At 35.6% G+C, this 19,598-nt stretch overlaps 1 protein-coding gene across 11 annotated transcripts in view; it reads right to left on the reverse strand.

Annotated features, from left to right (window-relative positions):
* Window positions 1-1,160: 1,160 nt before the first annotated feature.
* The window catches only part of MPDZ (multiple PDZ domain crumbs cell polarity complex component), a 157,972-nt gene continuing 139,534 nt past the window's right edge, over window positions 1,161-19,598 (reverse strand). For 10 of the 11 annotated variants that reach the window (XM_036926642.2, XM_036926637.2, XM_036926638.2 and 7 more), the window contains 13 exons: window positions 19,069-19,243; window positions 16,983-17,128; window positions 16,213-16,296; window positions 15,800-15,993; window positions 14,200-14,347; window positions 11,035-11,121; window positions 10,059-10,149; window positions 9,135-9,178; window positions 8,131-8,253; window positions 6,806-6,910; window positions 6,145-6,257; window positions 5,102-5,225; window positions 1,161-3,354 (listed from right to left, as the gene is read on the reverse strand). In XM_036926642.2, coding sequence (XP_036782537.2) covers window positions 3,208-3,354; window positions 5,102-5,225; window positions 6,145-6,257; window positions 6,806-6,910; window positions 8,131-8,253; window positions 9,135-9,178; window positions 10,059-10,149; window positions 11,035-11,121; window positions 14,200-14,347; window positions 15,800-15,993; window positions 16,213-16,296; window positions 16,983-17,128; window positions 19,069-19,243 — 1,581 coding nt within the window. In that variant the 3' untranslated portion in view covers window positions 1,161-3,207. The remainder of the gene's footprint in view (window positions 3,355-5,101; window positions 5,226-6,144; window positions 6,258-6,805; window positions 6,911-8,130; window positions 8,254-9,134; window positions 9,179-10,058; window positions 10,150-11,034; window positions 11,122-14,199; window positions 14,348-15,799; window positions 15,994-16,212; window positions 16,297-16,982; window positions 17,129-19,068; window positions 19,244-19,598) is intronic. The other variant, XM_036926643.2, reaches the window with a different exon arrangement.

Below are 19,598 nucleotides of genomic sequence, written 5' to 3' on the forward strand. Positions count from 1 at the left end.
ACATTTGCTTTGCCTTGTTCTCATGCTCTTCATTTATAAATTTTATTGCCAATATATATATTTTTCCTTTTGCAGTAACAGAGGCCAGCCCTGCTTTTTAAATAACTTGCTTTAGAAAAGTCTTGCGAAGTTAAACATTAATTCCTAGTAGACAAAGCTGAGGAACATCTTTGCACAAATCAAATGCATTCCAGAATACTTGTCACTGACATGAAACAACATACCAAGGCTGCTGAAAGCAGGTGATGATAGTTTTGACATTCCCACACCTAGACCAAGAGAAAAAGGCTATTTACTCATGTCTTCCTGCAGGCATCCTTTCAACTTTTCCCTTAGTGCTGACTGAGATCTGACAAAAGGCTCTCAATCACTGCACGGCATTTTCAGACCCCAAGCTAGCTGACAAGATCTAAGGCAGCTCAGTACAGCACATCTCAGAGGAGGAAGAACTGCTTTTGCTTCATTAAATCTAACCAACTATGCCTTATCAAGATTCTTAAAAAACAAAACAAACAAAACCTCACCTTTTTTAATCTTTCATGAACTCTAATCTCTTTATGGTTCCAAATCCATCACTGTTCTGATGTGTGGATTCTACTGACTTGCTACACCATATCCCTCCTCGCATGCCTCCACATCACTCCATGATGAAATTAAACAATTACCATCATCCTTTTGGAGGGGTCACTAAAAACACCAGAAATAATGTGATATTCTCCAGTATGATGTAATCACACAAGCAACTATATTGAACCCATCATAGGCAATCCACTGTCTTGAATTGTATGTGGTATTAACACTATAACGTTCAAGTCTTCAGACTCCTCACTCACTTTCTTCCTTCACCACAGAGAACTCTCCTATTTCCAGAAAACAGTAATATAGTAAACATGAGCATTTGTCACTTCTCTCCAATGCTGATGACTCTGTAGATTTTTCCTATTTTTTCCTTCTATCCTTCCTCCTTTCTTCTCTCCCTCCCCTTCCTTTTCTCCCTCTCTTCTCTTTCATTTGCTTTGACTTTGTTAATTAATAACAATTCAGGAGGGGAGATTTTCCCATGTTTTTATGTCCCTCCAGTGACATTCCAACTGTTTCTTTTTTCACATTTAGTATGAAGGCTGCAGCTAGCCAACTAAAACAAGTTTAAAACCATGAAATTAATCATGACCTAAAATTTAACCACTCATATGCTCAATAAACATGTACAGAGCTTCTCCTATTAGCTAGGTACAATGTTAGTAGCTAAGGATATACAAATATTTATGATACTGCATTACTGCCCCCAGGGCTTCCATAACAAAATATTACAAACTGGGTGGCTTTTAACAGAAATTTATTTTCTCACAGATATGGAGTCCAGTAGTCTGAATCAAGGTGTCAACAGCCCCACGAGCTTCTGAAGAATGTAGGGAAAAATCCTTCCTTGCCTCCCAGCTTCTGGTAGCCCGTGTTCCTGGTGGCTTTTTTGGCCCCTATCTTCAAGAGGCCTTCTACACCTATGTATGTTTCTTTACAGAGCCTTCTTTTAATGATTTAGGGAGTTCCATCATCCAGCATGGCCTCATTTTAACTTAACTAATTACACCACTAAGATGCTATATCCAAATAAGGTCACATTCCGAGGTTCCTGGTGAACATGAATTTTGGAGGAATGCTATTCAAGCTAGTAATGATAACCACGAGGGTCTATTCTCCTTTCTACAATGTTGTACATCTTACACTGCCCCACAAGGAGTAAATAAAACTTTAGTAAAAATTCTGGATGTAAAAACATGAGCTTTTCATAATGATGTTGTCCAAAGTTCCTCTAACTGTAACTATGGACACAATATTTTCAGTTAAAAATGATAAAAGCCAATTTCAAATTGTAAATCTTGAACAATAAAGCTTTTCCCCAGTAAAAAAGAACCACCAACAACAAAAAATACGCCTGCTTCTTTATTTGTACACCATGGAACTTCCTATTTATTCACTTCAATTCTGCATTTACACAAAAGTGCTGTAATAAAATATCTGTACACTACTTCTGTTACAAATATAGATAATATTTAAAGTGATTTTATATATTCTAATGTAGGAGTTTCACGCTCTAAAATGGGAAGGAACACATGATAATTTCTCACCAGTTGTCTCAATAAACAGCTCCATCTGTTTCCCTTAGTCTTAAACTATTGTATTATAAGATGTTAATATAAGGCAATGAAATGAAGTTATGTTAATCCCCTTAATTTTTGTATCAATTTACTAATGGCACACAACCAAAATAATTACTAACACATTGCTTTTTTCTCTGTCATTAAGATTAATACTAATTGAAAACCAATTGCACAGCACGCTAACACATTTTTAGTACTGCATCAGTTAAAAGCAGCACTAAAGACTCTGGGAGACTTCTGTGTTCCTCCATGGTTAGCACAGCTACCTTCTGGAGAAACCACAGTCAATACAGCATAACGTCACCATTTTACTTACAGTAACATAAAAGTATTTTATAAAGGTCAAAAATGAAAATGAGCATTGAGATGTGTATTAAATGTTTTTTTTTCTTCACAAACTTAGGGACAGTGCTTCATGTATTTGTTATTTACTCAATCTTAGAAATCCATTTTAGGAGAAAAATATATATGTGTGTATTAAAGGTGGGGAGAGGTGATTTTTTTAATAACCAAAACTTTTAATACTGAAAGTATTTTTTAAGATATTCAATAGAAAATAATTTTTCTTTTCTTTTTTAGTTAGAATTGAGTAGCAGAGATGGACTGACAAAATGAGGCATTTTCGTGAAACTCAAAATTTTCTTCTTTATATTTTCACTTTCAATCTAATTTACTGAAGCCATTTCTCCGAGTTTAGCTTTAGAAGTATTATTTTTTTCTACTAAGCAATTTAGCACATAATTTTTATCCATGTGACCACAAAACATCAGATATCTTCATAAAGAAAGACTGGATTTACCTATACAAATAGTCCTTCTCTTTGAGTTTACATTCACAAAATGCAAGGGAAAAGGAAAAATGATTCTAGGTTCCCAAGAAGACAATCATTTCCATATGAGGAAAACAAACTTAAATGGTATTTTTCCTCCTACAGTTTTGATGAGCCTGATGAAGACAGCACAGGAAAAATTGTCCACAAGGCCAGTCCCATTCTCTTAGACTGTGGGATGCAGTTGAAGGTTGAGTTGGCTCAATTCTGGCAGCAAATTCAGGAGAGAACCATCAAAGTGACAGTGCCTTTTGTCTGCTTAAGGATAGCAACGGCTTCTTCATGGGTTACCCCTTCCAGGCTCTGACCATTGACAGCAATGATCTGATCACCCCTTTTTAGACGCCCATCTTCCGAGGCTGCTCCCTGCAATTATAAAGCAGGCTTGTTCACTCCTCAAAAAATGTTGCCTCACAGCTACAAAATAGAAAAAGATCTAAAAAAGAACGTAAATTGCTCTGTGTGTACACAACACGGCTCTCAGGGCTCTATGGGTACTCCAGTCATTAAGCAGTGATGAACATACACAAAGGAGGCTTTCTCCTAAATGATTCTGGCTTTGAGATTCCCATTTAAGAGAGAATTTAGCAGTCAATAGGTTAGTTGGATGGTTTTCGGCTGTTCCACACAGCAGTTGGTGGAAACTCAAATTAATAAAGAATATTTGGGAATTTGCCTAGTAGGAATGATTTCATAGAACCCAGGATTTTTTATCCTGTGAATAAGACCTACAGGAAGAAGACAAATGATTAGGCAGGAACAAAAGCAGTTTTACAGGACTGAGGCATGAGGAATATGCAATCCAAAAGTTTCCAGATGCATAAAGGCCAAATGCAGTTGACATGGGCAGGACAAGATATAAGTCCTGCTAACTCTAATTTTAATTATTTCCATGGCTTTGAAAAGGCTTTTTAAGCTGCCTGCTCATTTATTTCTCAAGGGCAGATAGAGTCTTCATATTCTTTATGGGACCTAAATGATTAAGATTAAACAGAGACACTGCTGTTTGAAAAAGAATCCCATCTTAAGGCATGCTTAGTGTAGGCAATTATGCAATTAAATATAAGATTAAAAAATGGAAGAGTTAATGAGGAATCCATAATGATCAAATTCTTAAAATACGTTCTAACTAGCATGCCTTAAATAAATTGTTACAAGGCTGAGGAAAAGTGACTCTTCCTCACTGTCAAATGCTGTTTTTATTTTTGGACATACCAGTGGCTTCAAAAAATCTCATAAATTAAGCCTATAGCTAGACGGCTGCAGATACAGCTCTTTAACCAGGTTAGAAACAATTTTCTTGAAAACAATGGAATAAAATCTCCATATGTAGGTACTTCAAAGAACTATAGCACTAAAAGTCATTTTATCCTTTTATCAAATCGTTTAATAGGTTTGAGATAAGTTTTGCTCCTTTGCACTGCAAAATCTTGAGATTCTGTATTTTTCCTACAGGAAATCATGTCCAATTTTGTAGCCCCAGAAAAAATGCCTGAACAACATATTAACAATGATAATGTGGGTTTAAATATTTCAATAATTTCACCAATGTTGTGATAACCTTATTCTTTAACATTTTTAAGATAGACCCGATTAATGCATGATTACAGATATAGAGTTATTGGTTGCTATTTTTCTATTTCAGTCAATGAAATTAAACTGCAAAATAAATGTCCTATTGATCTACATATTTTATGTATTTTCTATGAATATTTTATATTTCACAATAAAAAATGCAAGGAAAAAGAAATGCTAGTATTTGACAGCATACATATTTAAAATGTCCCATTTTCAAAAATCATTCAATCATATGGAACTTGTTTCCACAGGAAAAAAATCTCAGGATGCTGTAACTAAAATTCATTAATATTTTTATGTATATTGTGAAGAGATCCCATAGAATTTCAGTTAAAGCCTATTTTCCTTTAAACATAACAAAACCTCAAATTGGACAAAAATATTTAATGACCTGTTCCTGCAGGGAGTTGCAAAAGAAAATGATCAACTGTTAACCATTTGGCATTACCTCAGGCCATAAACTAATAAGCCAGCTGCTGACCCCTATTAATGAATGTTTAGTGCAGAAGAGGGTGGTTAAAATTTGCAGGCTTACCTTTGCAAACACTGTTTTAACATATATGGGTAAGTCTCCATGAGGGCTGCCATATCCGCCTACTATACTGAAGCCTAAGCCATCTGGTCCTCGGTCTAGTGTAATAGACTTACACTGAGGAGGTCTACAGTAAGGCAAGGAAAAAGAGTTCTCAGATTAAAAAAAAAAATTTATATATATATATATATATATATATATTATATTTTATAATATATATAATATCTGTGGATCTATAACTTACAGATTATCCGACATCCACCTAGAACTGGTACAATTCTCTGTGTTACTGACAGTGAGCACGCTATGGGTATTTTGGGGATGCTTAAATTGTCAGTACATTAGTGCTCACTATTTTAAATTTTTATAATCTAACAAAATACTACTTAACACCTTAATTCTATTACTCATTTACAATTCCCTTAAACTAACATATTCATGGTATTTTCTCAATGAATAGAGAAGCTCAGTCTTTTTCCAATTTATTGAAAATGAGAAGGCTCAAGTACAGAGGACTATCATGGAATAAGTCATAAATGTCATTATTCCCCAGCTCAGAAAAATTGATTACAAGCAATATAAAAGCTGCATCAAATTACTAAAAATTCTAACATGTTCCTCCTCCTCCTCTATGCTCCAATTCTTTTGTAATCAAGTGTTGGGTCAACTGGATTTTTTAAATCAAAAGGATGATTTATTAAATGAGTAGGCAATGTTGGAATGTTTTAAATCAAAAGGATGATTTATTAAATGAGTAGGCAATGTAGGCAATTTTTTTAAAAAAAGGATAGATTTGACTTGTTCCATGTCACACAGGGCACTAACTTCAAGACTAAAATAAAATGTCCCCCAAAAAACTCAAGAGCTGAAAATGTGGGAAGGGTAGCAGCACACTTATCTGTCTGTCTGTCTGTGATAAACTAAATCCAAGCTATAGTTATTTAATAGTTTAGAAACACTTGGTTTTTGTAATTTATACTTCATCTCCTATTATTTCACCTTTGTGTGGGCGGTAGAAGCACATAAACCAAAATATATGAGCTCACCCTAAGTCATCCTGAAAAATACTGCTTGATGTCAGCCCAGTGAAAGAAAGACTAGGATTGGCAGGCTCCTGCTGAGGACCTGTGACCACACTCACATCTCCTCCAGCAACCACCTGTGCATAGGAGAAACACAAAAACACATGTTCCTATGACTAGTAATTTTTCCTCAAGAAGAGAACTTGGATTAAAACATGTATTTTATTGTCCACTTAATCATTTCTGTTGAAATAATGCACGACCAAACAGAAAGAAGTATCACAAGGTCCAGAGGACTCTTCATTGACAGTAAAAATATTCTACTAATTCAGTGCTATAAAGTTCTTTGATGCTTTCCAAACACGGTTTCATATGCAATTATTCTTTTAAGATCTTTAGAATACAAGTCACTCACACTATTTAAAATTCTAGCAATTAATCATTTACTTTGTATTTTTGTTCCCTTAGATACAAACTATGAAACACTAAATTCCCCAGGATAGAATGTGACAGAATATGTTCCTTACGTGCTTTCTTGGAACTCTCAATATAATCATTTATATTCAAGGGAAATATTAAATAAAATAATAGCAAGAGATTTAAACAATTTTACTGCTCTAACCTTAAAGCTCATGTGTCCTCATACTTTTCATAATCTGAATGGTGCCTGGTACACAAATCTTACCTGTATTTCGATGGAGCCAGAGGCATTTTTCAGTAAGTTGACTGCTTGGGTGTGGGTCATTCCCTCCGTGGATGTGCCACAGATAGTGACGATCCTATCCCCAACCTGCAAAGGTGAGAAGGAAATAGCAACTAATAAAGCAGCCATGGAGTGTGGGCATGAAGACCTGAAAAATCATTTCCTTCTTTCCACTGCACATTACATCATATACTGCTATTAGGAACTGAAAGCTATTAAGGAAACCACAAATTCTAAAAAGTAGCAATCATAAAAAGAAGCTGCATGTAATGACTGCGTATAGTCTTCGGGGGAAGGGAAAATCACTCTTGCCTTCTCTTCATTTTTCCTGGGTTAAGACATTACTTCCTTATTAAAAGAATAAAATATTTGGTATCTGCAAACCAGAATTTGTCTGGATTTTATTATTATACACATTAGATATGACTCGAAGTCAGAGGTGGGCCAAGAATGGCCCACTGCTTGTTTGGGTTAACTAAGTTTGGTTAGAATACAGCCAAGCTTATTTAGTTCCCTTTACAGGGCAGAATTGAGTAGTTCCAAGAGACCCATATGTCACACAAAGCCTAAAAAATTCACTATTTGTTCCTCACAGAAAAGTTTTCTGACCCCTGTGCCATGTGTAAAAGTCAATTTTTAAGTGTCAGTCATAAATTTAGGTACCAAAGGAGACTGAGCCAGTCCCAATTCAGAGACTATTTAAAGTAAGAGGTGGTTATGTTTTGAGACCCTTTTTGACATACAAGACCATATTTTATTTTATAGAGACTTTAATGGAATATTCACATGATTTCAGAACTGGACAATTAGCATACATTCCAACATATCCCTCTACATTTGGATAACCCCTCAACTTTGAAGCAAGTTTTGTATATTTTTACATTATAAATCACACTGATATTAAACTTCTGCAAAAATGACAATCAAATGTAACAAATGATAGTTTTCAATAATGTTACATTGGTGTTTAAACCAATTAAATGTGTAAGGGGAAATTTCACTTCATACTAGCGTTCTGAAAACACTTTGTTTCCTTTCAACTTCCAGTTTCATACAGGCAAAAAAATATTGAGAAGCAATGGTAAATCTTCCCATTTTATTTACTTGCAAATTTACATATATCAGCAAATTCTCCTTTTGATTTTCTTCATCTTTTACTCAGAGCAAGACTTGCTATGGCTGGATTAGCTGATTCAAAAGCACACACAGACATTTAAAACTGCCTGCAACAGGTGACCAGGTTCAAAGAGTTTATAAAAACTTCAGCCAGATTTGCTAGGGCTATCAGGACTATTAGAAACACTTACTCTGAGTTTCTGCGTCTGCGCAGCGACGCCATGTGGGTGCATCATTGCAATAAAAATAGGGACATCTCCAAGTGGGCTGCCCACTCCTCCAGCAATGCTGATTCCCAATGAGTCAGCAGGCCCCTGCCATGAAGAGAGTGCACGTTTTGGTCAATGTGATATTTTTAAGTTGACCTTTGGTTTCTCTGGCACAATATTCTATAGTTAACTCTAATCTTCTAGGTGTGAGAGTGGAAAATGGAAGTTCAAGGAAACTGCATTACTTCATTTGACACAGGTCCTTAGTTTCATTTAGGAAAATAAGCATCTGTTCAGAAAGAAAAAGAAATCAAAAACACACTAAATAAAAATCATATTGTAGGGCTGAATGGAAAGTTGAATAGACTGATAAAGTCAAAGGGCCACAAATTTTGGAATCAGAGAGACTTGTGTTTAAAGCTAGGAACCCACACTGACAACACTGGGATCTGAACAAGCCCACTCCTCTTAATGAATCACTAGCTCCTCATGGACAAAATAGAGGTTACAGAGCCTCTCACAAAGGGCTGCAGTGAATATTAAATGAAACAGTATAACATGAAGTGTCTACAAGAGTGTTCAACACATAGTAAAGGCTCAAAACACTGTAGCTGCTTTCATTTTCTCTCTTGTACACGGTTCTCAGGGGAATATGTTTCTGGAGAATAAGACATATCTGTTGAAGGCAAAGGCTTACTTATCATCAAAGGCTTACTTATCAGCATGAGAAATGGGAGATTGGGCATTATTTTGTGTTGGGCTGGGTTGATGCCATTTTTGGTAATACAGAATACACCAACAATGGTTTTTCACACAAGACAGCATGACCAGGGAATTCAGCAAGGACTACATTATGCTCTTTCCACTGTGCATAAAACATTATTTTTCAGATGGTACTGTAAAACAGTAAGACAGCCAACTAATAGGAAAATACATATTTTCCTGCAGTCAACAGAGTTCATACTGTTTTATTGCCACCAAGTTACCTTTTTTATTTCAACTGTTCTTAATCCTTGTATTTCAGATGCCACTATAAAGGTGAAGAAGATAAAAACAGTTATTTAGCACTTTTTATATTCATTTACATTTGAATCTAAGCCTGAAGCTGGATGGGACTAAATGAGATACCTTAAGGTTTTTCAGGAAAGGGGGTTGTCTGAAGTTGCTAGTACCCATGCTTAAAAGTGTCTCACATAGGAACTCTTTATTTCTCTGTTAGGAAAATGTACACAGCATCCCATTTCTTATTTTAAGCATTGATTATATAACTGCATAATCCATTTTGAATGAGTCAAGGACAGAATGTGCTTTGGAGAGAAAGACACATGTGCACAGCTGACAGGAATAAAGTCATGCATGCATTAAAAAGAATCCATGGACTTAAGTGCCTAAATTTCTAGAATATTAGTCACATTATAAACAGAGACTGCCATATGGCTAGTTTCTTCAATTTGAACAACTTTCAACCAGTGCTCCAAGCCAAAAAACCCTCTGCATCATGATTTCATGTAATTAAAACACAGGAGGACAGTATTACTTTTCTCAACCAAATTTTTGCCATCTTGATGGAAAAAGAAGCCTTCACTTAATGGCATCCTCTAATTTATCGTTGTTACATTAAACAGAGAAAGGAAATAAAAATCATGTCTACCAATCTGCTTCATAAGAAAAAAATTACACAAGTCTGATTCTTATGTTTAGTATGTCTTGTAGGGAAAACATCAAACGGGAAAGCTGCCAAAACACAGCTTCCTGTGGATCAGAATTTCTGCTGACATACCTTTTCGTACCTATAATACAATATGGAATGATGTGAGCACAGCGGAGCTCAGAAGTAAATTAAAAAGGGGGAAAAAAAGTCAGTGTTGGTGACCGAAATTCCAATGCTTAAAATATCAACCCAATCTTACATGCATTCTTCTTTGAGCTACTTTCCAGTGACTCAGATGTACTGGATCCACAAAGTGGAAAAGTAAATGATGACAAGCTGCCTTCACTCATCTGCAAATACACAACAGTTATTTTAGAAAGTTTTGGATTAATAACCCCTGTATACCACTTATTTCAGAATTATTTCAATGCATCTAGAAACAAGTACTTGCTAGGCAACAGAGGCATTTGATAATTTGAAGAGCAATTTAAACAGTTTGATTTTTTTCTTTTTAAGGAAGAATTTGCCTAGTGACAAATAAATTGAAGCAAAAAGACCAGATGAAACTGGTTCCAACCTATCTAAAATTTTAGCGGATTTTCTTTATCTTATTGAAACTAATCCTCTCTAAAGTTACACTGACGTTGTACATAGATTGGGGCTTAAACAAAACTGTAAAATTAGCCGGTCAACAGGAAAGTACTGGTTGTCTTTAAGGGGTGAGTAAGGGGTCTTTAAGGACAGGTTGATGAAAATGGGTTTCTGTTATTAGAAGACAAGACTGGAGAGAGGGGCTTGCCAAGAGGTTTGAGCTATGTAGCACCATTATTTATACATGGTAATAAACTTATACAGCTCATCCACATGGCATTTTTTTCAGTTGAATACTGATTGATAACTGTTATAAAATACTTAAATATATATATTATCTTGGTAGGCTTTACACACATTAACTGGTTAACTTTTGAGATTATAGAAAAAGAATCACATCAGGAAAGAATGCCTCAAATTACATTCCTTAGAATGACTTACAACCTACTCAAGAGCTATACCTTGCTTACCTGCCCACTCTCATCTCCTGCTCTTCCCCATCTCAGACTCTGCACATTGGTACTCTGGTAAATTGTCAGAGTCCAGGCCCTTGTACACCACCCTGCACAGACCCAGTCAGGGCCATCTCTGAGTTCCCTTTGCATGTGGACTGCATCACCCTGATGAAACCCACAGCTACCCACCTGGCTGCTTTGAGAAGGTCTCCTCTCTGAATGGAAGGGACAGGCTTTGATTCTTCCAACTTCCAAGGTTACTGTGCCTAGGGAACACTGAGGGAGTGGTTGTTTTATGGATATGTTCAATAAAATGCTGCAATCATCTTTAGGAATACATTTTACTCTTTTTGAAAAAGAATCTTCCTTTTGGAATTTCCATAGGCAAGAATACCTCCAATCTTTTGTGGAAAGAAGCTTTTCTAGAACATTAAACGCAATTACAAGCCACAGCACCACTAAATCACTAAATGTATGTTTTACATGGACAACTACATGGAGATTGTCTGTGCTAAGACAAAGAGGAACTGAGAAATCATCTCATAGAACATACTCATCTACAGAGGCCAAATGTACTGAATACCTCAGGGTTTAAGAATCAAAACAAAAGCAATAAAATAACCACTACCACAACAACTTGTTTTGCCCTTAATAGCAGAGGTACTCAGACAATTGGCTAAGCTCTCCATTGCCACACTGTACCTGAATAGATCTATTATACTATTGTAAGCCATGTTGCTATAAACACAAAACAAGAACTGAAGACAATGTCTCTGTGGTGCTCTATGAATAAATCATACACATGCAAGAAATACTGTCTAGTCTAATGTGGAGCAGCACAATGAGGTGTTTGAGATCCTGGGCTTTTGAACTATTTAACTATTTTAACACAATGGTTTAAATCCATACTGTGTGATTTACTAGTTCTGTGGCATCAATGGATGTCTACTTTGGATTGTCTATTCTGCTTTTTTTTAAAACTAAGACCATTATAGGTTGTTGTGATTAAGAATCCACATACAATGCTTATGTGTCACACCTAGTGCAACGTAGTATTTATATAAATATTGGGTACTGATATTATCATGCTGCTTCTGATAAGGTACCAAGGGATATGTTATTTTTAAGCATATTGATCATAAATCAAATTTTGAAAAGTCAAAACTTGACCTGCAATGTCCATTCTTTGTTCTTTTTTGGGGGGCACAGTGGGGCACAGGAATTTATCAAGTCTTTCTTGAACCTATTTTATTATTTCCAGCTTACATAACTGCAGAGTTTAACAAATTCCATACATTAATTATTCATAGTGTAAGTTATAACTCTTTCATCTACCTGTAACATATCTCTTTCAAACTTTAAGGGTATTTATCACAAAATTTTTAAGTTAATTTTTCCATTATAAAATCAATTAATGCTCAGAAGAAAATTTTGAAAATAAAATGAAAAATGAATTCCATTAATTCCAATAATTACTGTTAAAAAACAAGATTTTATTTTACATGGTTGCTTCTACAGTATAAATACAATTTCATCTTACTTTTTGCCAATATTTTTTCCATGTTAATATAGTTATCATGAACATCATTTTAAGTAGATACATTTTTGCCATGCATCTTTCCTTATTTACCAAACTTTATATAGATATGTCAACTGTATTGCTTCCACTTTTTCCATTACAAATAACACTGCAATGAACCTTGTGTGTTAAGCTTTTTGTATACTGAGGATTATTTATACCAGATTTTTAAATGAAGAATTACTGAGTCAAACCAATAATGAGAAGCAGCAACAGCTATGAATAGCAAAGTTACACAAATATTTAAGGCTTTCATATATTGCCAAGATGGTTTCTTAAATGGTTTAACTGGTTTTGAATTTATGTTGTTTTATGAATGCTTCTGTCTCTCTGAGACAGATCTACCTTATAGAGCTAACAACCACTTATAATTTATTTCCAAAATGAAGACACTCTTCCTTAAAGAATTCTCAATTTTTTGCTAATTGATAACTGTTAAGAAACGATGGATTTTTAAGTGTGATTTACTAACAGCTAAATGTTCATATGCTAGATCCCATCCAAATCAGAGGTTAATAAATAGGCTCTCTTGAACATCCCTCCATGAAGCCCAGCCACTGAAGAGGCCCCCACCAGCATCTGAGACCTCTGATATCTCTGCTGCTGCTGGGAACTGTCACTACGGTTCATGCTATTCAACACATGCTGATGACAAGGGTACTGATGGCAACTGTTTTCTAGTCAGTGATGAACTATAATTCTTTGGATCATAAAAACACAAGTAATGGAAAACAATGAGATAAGTGTTGCCTCATTTATCTGTAGGAACACAAATTCCCTCTAGAATCTGAAACATTCCCTGACAGGAAATATACCTAGAATCCCAAGAGTTTGTATTTGGAAGTAATTATTCTATACTTTACAATTTATTTTTAAAATGAGACAGGCTCTGCATTCCACTCAGAAAATGATTGTTCATGGAGAGTTTTCTTTGGAGGAAGGAGATTTCATACTGTAAAATGTACTTTAGCCTAGAATGATACCTAGGTATGGGGACCTTACAGCTGTTGAAATAACTGCCAGTGATGTCACTGCCTTGTGAATCTGCATTCAATTACCTTCATTTCTTAATTTACTCTATTCAACCTCAATTTTAAATGTCAAACTTGAAAGAGTTCAATAGTTTAGAGTCAGAATAAGATTTGGACCAAACATTCCCCTTTAAGGTTCTTAAAGGATAAAATCTTTCTCCTACACTCTTAATCTCTGGGGAAATATAAGTACATCCAATCTTATGTACCCAGAAAGGGGGTAAGGAAGGGGATGAGACAGTACAGACCAGAACACATGGTCTCCATACACACCACAGGCGCACAACTTGCTTCCTCTATCTACCACATTAAGCATTTTTCCAAGTCATTTTTCATAGATAGCACCTGTGTTAGGGATGGGAGTCTTCACTCATGCCAGAGGTGATAAGAATAAATCCAAATATAAATATGGGGAACTGAGGTTAAGACTTTCTTGGTTTCTCTTTTGTGGTTGAATTCTTTTTTCCTCAAGAAAAGATCCAAACAATATTCACCTTCAGATAAAAGTTTTACTAAGACCACAGATACCCAGTTCATGATTCTTACTACTGCTAAGTAGGTTATAAATAGCTAATTATATATTTTTTTTAGAAATGTCACTAAAACATGGCATCTTACTTATAAATATGTCTTGAGATAACATTTAAAGTAAAGAATTCAGTACTTACTGGACTATGGCAGCCCAATGTTAAGTCCTCTTTCCTATACTATCACACACAATTATTTTTGGCATTTGATTCTTACCTTTAGCAGAGCGGCAACAGCTTCCTGGGTGGCATTCCGGACATCCTCCCCATTCACCACCAGTATCTGGTCTCCCTGCATCAGCCTTCCATCGGCATCTGCAATCCCTCCTTTGACAACATCTGACACAAATACTCCACTATCATTTCTGCAAATAGAAATTTGAATTTCAGTGTTATTATTTTTTGCCAACGGTAATGCAATGTGTCCTTAATGAATAGCTGACATTTGTTAACAGAAAATTCTACTTCTATTTTTATGTTTCAAAGCTTTATTGTTTTCAGCAATTCTGGGGCAACATTAGAATTATTTTTTGTGATAATAATAGCTTATGTGTTATTATGTGTTATAGTACTTCATATGTTGAACAGATTTTTCATAAGCACATTTATTTTTCAACAATTATATACTCTGAGTCCAAGTGGCTACTATTATTCTGATTTTATGGGTCACAGAGCTACTAATGGCAAAAATGGGACTTAAGAGTCAGGCCTCAGGTGCTAAAGTTACTATTCTTTCTTCACCATAATGAATCTTTGAATGACTATTGACCTGTGGCTACATAAATATGTTGCTATTATCATCCAGAGTATTAACATTAATGAAAACAATATCTCAAAATAAAACCATTTGTTACCCAAAATGTAGCTCACTGTTGTGATATCTTTTATACAAAATGAACAAAAGAATGGAACAAACTAATCTCATTCCATTCTTCCTTTCATTCACAAAACTATAAATAATCCAACAACTCGTTGACATACAAAACTCATTGACATACAAAGATAACTTTAAGTAGAAATGTTTAGTGAAAGTTGAATTGTGTCGCTTACTCTTGCCAAGGTCATGACTTCAATTGAGCCACTTCACCATCTGATCCTCTGCTTTCCCATCTTTAGAATAAAGATGCTGGAACTCAATGGATTATATATTTGCTAATACTACGTAACTAACATATTTAAATAAATTAGGGACTGGATTTATGCATATTCACCAATTTACCACCCTGGTCTCCTTATGCTTTCTGTTACCTTCTCATGACATTTTCTCATTCAAGCTGATCCTTCTTCCTAGAATATCCTCCACTCCCCTTTAATAGATCAACTCTCAGTTATCACTGTTAGCCTCAGCTGAGACATCTCTTTTTTGAAAATTTTTCTAATCTTCTTCGCTTAAATAGGGTCACTTGGGCCCTTTCTCTTTTGTTTCCATAGCTTCCCTACAAAACATTTCTGTCACTTAATCAACACATTCCTTTGTTGCAAAAATATATTTATTCTCATTTACCAAACTGAGTTTTGTGAGGTCACGAACAATGTTTATTTAACTTTGTTCCCTAGAATCTAATGCATTTCCTTGCACACAGCAGGTACTCAAACAATACCAAATGGCTTTTTGTCTAGTACCTTCAAGATCCCCCAAAACAAAGACTTAAAAAGCTGAACGCTAGTGTCTTCTGATGCTCCAACACTGTGAGGGCTGACAATAGCTACTTACAGAACACTGGTGGAGAGAGATTCTACTGGTGCTGGGATTCACTAAAAGAATTTAAATTCAATCATTTCCAAAAGGTCATTAGGTTTTACCTTTTCAGTCATACCTTTTACCAACAATACTTAATCCCAGGCCTTTTCCGGGCTTCTTCTGTAGCTCAATGGTGAGGGTGTCATACACATCCTCCTCTTTGTAGGGGGCCTCATCTCTGTAGAGCACCAGGCGCACTCTTTGTGGTGTCTGTCTTAGGACATTTATCGCTTCATCGTGTGTGGCCTTTCTCAAGTCAATTCCATTTACCTGTACAGAAACAGGACACTAACTGTGATGAGCCAGATAAGTTAAATGATTACGCAAAGTGAAGAAAGGGGGGAGGGGGTAGAGTGAAGGGAGGAAAAGAGAGAGGAAGGAATGGAGGGAGGAAGGAAGAAAGAAAAGGGAGGGAGGCAGACCAGCCACTCTCCTCAGAGTAGTCTCTTCTTTGTTAATTGTAAAGGTCAAACACACAGCATTCTCTACCTCTAAAATCTGATCTCCAGCCCAGAGTCTTCCATCTTTACATGCTGCTCCTTCTTCATAAACTTCATGGATAATAATGGCACCCTAGGAGCCCAAACAAAACATACTCACCCTTTATCCCATTCTCCCTAGCGTGGTGAGCAGAAATGGGAGTCAAAACACACTACACCTTTAACAGACAGTGTTAAGGGTTATATATTCACTGGATCCATAAGAGTCACATATCAAAATTCAAAGAAGAATATAACAACACTATTTTTGCCCAAAGGTTCAAAGCAATTTATGTGTTTTTCTAATGATAGGGAAGTTTAAAGAAAAAAGTTATAAAATATTTAGATCATATACATATATATGTAAGATATACATTACCTTTTCTATCCTCAAATGAAATGATTAGATCTTAAAAGCATTTTTGACATTTAGAAAAGTTTGTTTACAAATAATCTAATTTTTCAGACTCTTCTCAATATGGGTTTATTCCAACCATACCCAGTCAGTAAAAAGGAAATTAACATATGGGAAGACTAATGAACTGATAAAAACATTTTGAACCTAAAGGTCACAATCACAAGTGTAACAGTATCTTACTGAGTCAGTATTGGCTTACTTATAACAAAAATCCCAGTACCCAATTGAACAGCTGCCCTACAAATTAAAATAACCATGAACAATGCATTTTTCTAAGCTTTTATATTTCATTTAATAAAACTGGTGGAAATCTCCCTGATAACTCTCTAAGGACTCCCTGAAGGGGCTGCCTGTGTCCTCACCAGCAGTGTGTCAGACCCTCCAACGATGCTCAGGCCCAGCCCTGTTCGCCCTTTGGAAATCTCTATTGTTGTTTCACAGCCTGGGATAATGGGGCAGGTTGCAGGATCAGAAGCAAAGATTGCTGGTGTTGATGACCTGCTTGTACCTAAAAGTATGTTAAAAATGAATCGAAACAGAAATACAAGTTGATAAAGAAAGCATATATGTCAAACTCACCTTACTAGTTGCCTTTGGGGAATAGAGCAGGGAAAGGGCCCAAGATTGGGGACAAAGACGACCTCAAATTTATCTTAATCTTTTGGTTATCATAAAAAACATTTAAAAATGATGAAATCATCGTTGTTAATTTCAGGTAGTGGGCACAGAATCACTTCATGCATTATGTCTCTGTATTTTTTAAATTGCTATAGATAATATGTACAAAGGAATGAATACAGTTGAAATGAACTTCCAGTTTCACTTTGAAATTCTACATTTCACTGGAACCGAACAGACTTCTTATGAAATTACGATTTGTAAAAAACTCAGAAATGAGATATGTGGCAGTATTGTAGAAATACATCCAGAGAAGACCTCAAAACACAAAATACATCAGTGATTCCGGTCATAGTACCTGCCTTTCGGGGATTTTTATATGTTGTGGGTTTGGTTTTCCTTTTGCATTTCTAGACCATCTCTTCTTATGTAATCAGTTCTGAGCATATATGCAACTGGATTTAATATCTGAGTTTACAGAACATAAAGTGAGACCCACTAAGTTTCTTTCCAGTGTGTTCCACCTGATGTTGCATAAGCTTATAGAGTAAATCCTGGTGCAGATATGCTCAGAGTTGAACAGATAATAACAAGTAATGACAAAACAAGGAGAATATAATTTTACTGCATTATTATTTTATGATAGCCTTCATATCATATGTTTTATAATATACCAAAGAGCATATAGCAAATAGCATGTTTTGGTAAATCTGGGACACAAGTAGAATAGTTTTAGACAAGATTCTCTCTTTTTAGGAAATCAGAGACAGACTATTTTCTTGTTCCTAAAATGGTAAGAGCAGGTGTAAGCTATTTTCTTTTACGTTATGTTTTCATTTAACATTTCATATTTTTATAGACAATGCTATTTAGGGATTAACATAAAATTGAAAAATGAGAAAAAAATCCCTAAAAATTTTAACACTTCAGTGAAATAATCAGTCTTTCTAAATAACGGATTACTTTCATCAGATATGTATTACTTTAAGCCTTGTTTGTCAACTATACTGCAAATGCTTTAAACTGCTGTTTCCCTAAAATCCTGTCGTAAGACTGAATATTTCAGTTTGGAGGCCAAAAGAGATGATTTTTCTCTAATTGCACAAAAATCCAATGTACTTAAGTACTTTTAAAAGAAAATGCTGCAAAGTTTGAAATTCATTGTTTTATTAAACACCAGTGTAATTTTTCTCAAAAAGTAACTCAAAGGAATAATTTGCCTCAATGTGCTAGACTGGCATGAGTGTTATCCCATGGTCCACACATAACCATTTCTTCTTCTTTGATAAGATATGCTATTTATACCCAAACAACAGAACTCAGATCAAAACTACATAAACTGTGGAATGACTAGCATTTTTTATTCTTATAGTGCCAGGTGCTGTTAATTCCACCTATGAGGCACTATATTCATTTTTCAGATTAGAACACCAAGGCTTGTAAAAGTTAAATTACTTGCTCAGTAAAAAAAAGGAATGTACAAAATGATGTTTCTACTTCATTAGTAAGTCATCTGGACTTATAGGCACCCTTAGCAGAAGTTCCTTGGTGAACAGAGTACCTCTCTCTTGTTTTGGAGATGAGGAAGCTGAGGCTCAGTATGGGTGGATGGGTTTCCTAAGACCCTATGGCTACTTATTGTACAGCACACGGATAACTATTATTCTAGCGTTCTTTCTCCCTTTATAACATCATTTCACCAAACAACTGCCTGACTATGTCCTTTCAAACAGTGAGCTACATATAGGCAGGTGGCTCCCAAGCAGAGACCCGCTGCTGTGTCTGAGTATGTCATATGTCACGTAGGACTTGCATGAAACCAGGTCTTACTTCGGATGGGCTCTGGTTCCGGGGAGCCAGATGGTGGAACCATGGGAGACTGGGAGCTATTCTTTTTTTCTTCATTGGCTGCACCAGCTGCTGAAGCAACAGCCTGGCAATCTGGATTTTCAGCACGAATGGTAAGCTTCACTGTCGTCTTTGCTGTTTTCAAAAGGCTAATAAACTGGCAGGGTGTCAGTGTGGAGGGGAAACAAAATTCAAAGGCAAATTAGTAGACATAAAAATAAATAGTTGGAATCAAACTATCTATGGTTGTGAGAAGAATCAGAGGTAATTTTTTTCCTCCTCAGTAATTGAGGGGTCAATAAATATTGTAGTTTCCTTCTAGTTTCTCCAATCGTCTGACCTTGATTAAAGCCACAGTTAATTTCTACTATAAGTCTAGTTCTGCCCATATTTTTCCTTATAGAAATATAGAGCTTTGATTTTAACATTTCTAATTAATCTTGTCCATTTCTCTGGATCGTGATACATCGGGTACTTTAACCCTCTTTCCCATTCTATAGAAAATCTGAAGC

This window comes from Manis pentadactyla, chromosome 3 (assembly GCF_030020395.1).
Source record: "Manis pentadactyla isolate mManPen7 chromosome 3, mManPen7.hap1, whole genome shotgun sequence".
Taxonomy (NCBI): Eukaryota; Metazoa; Chordata; class Mammalia; order Pholidota; family Manidae; genus Manis; species Manis pentadactyla.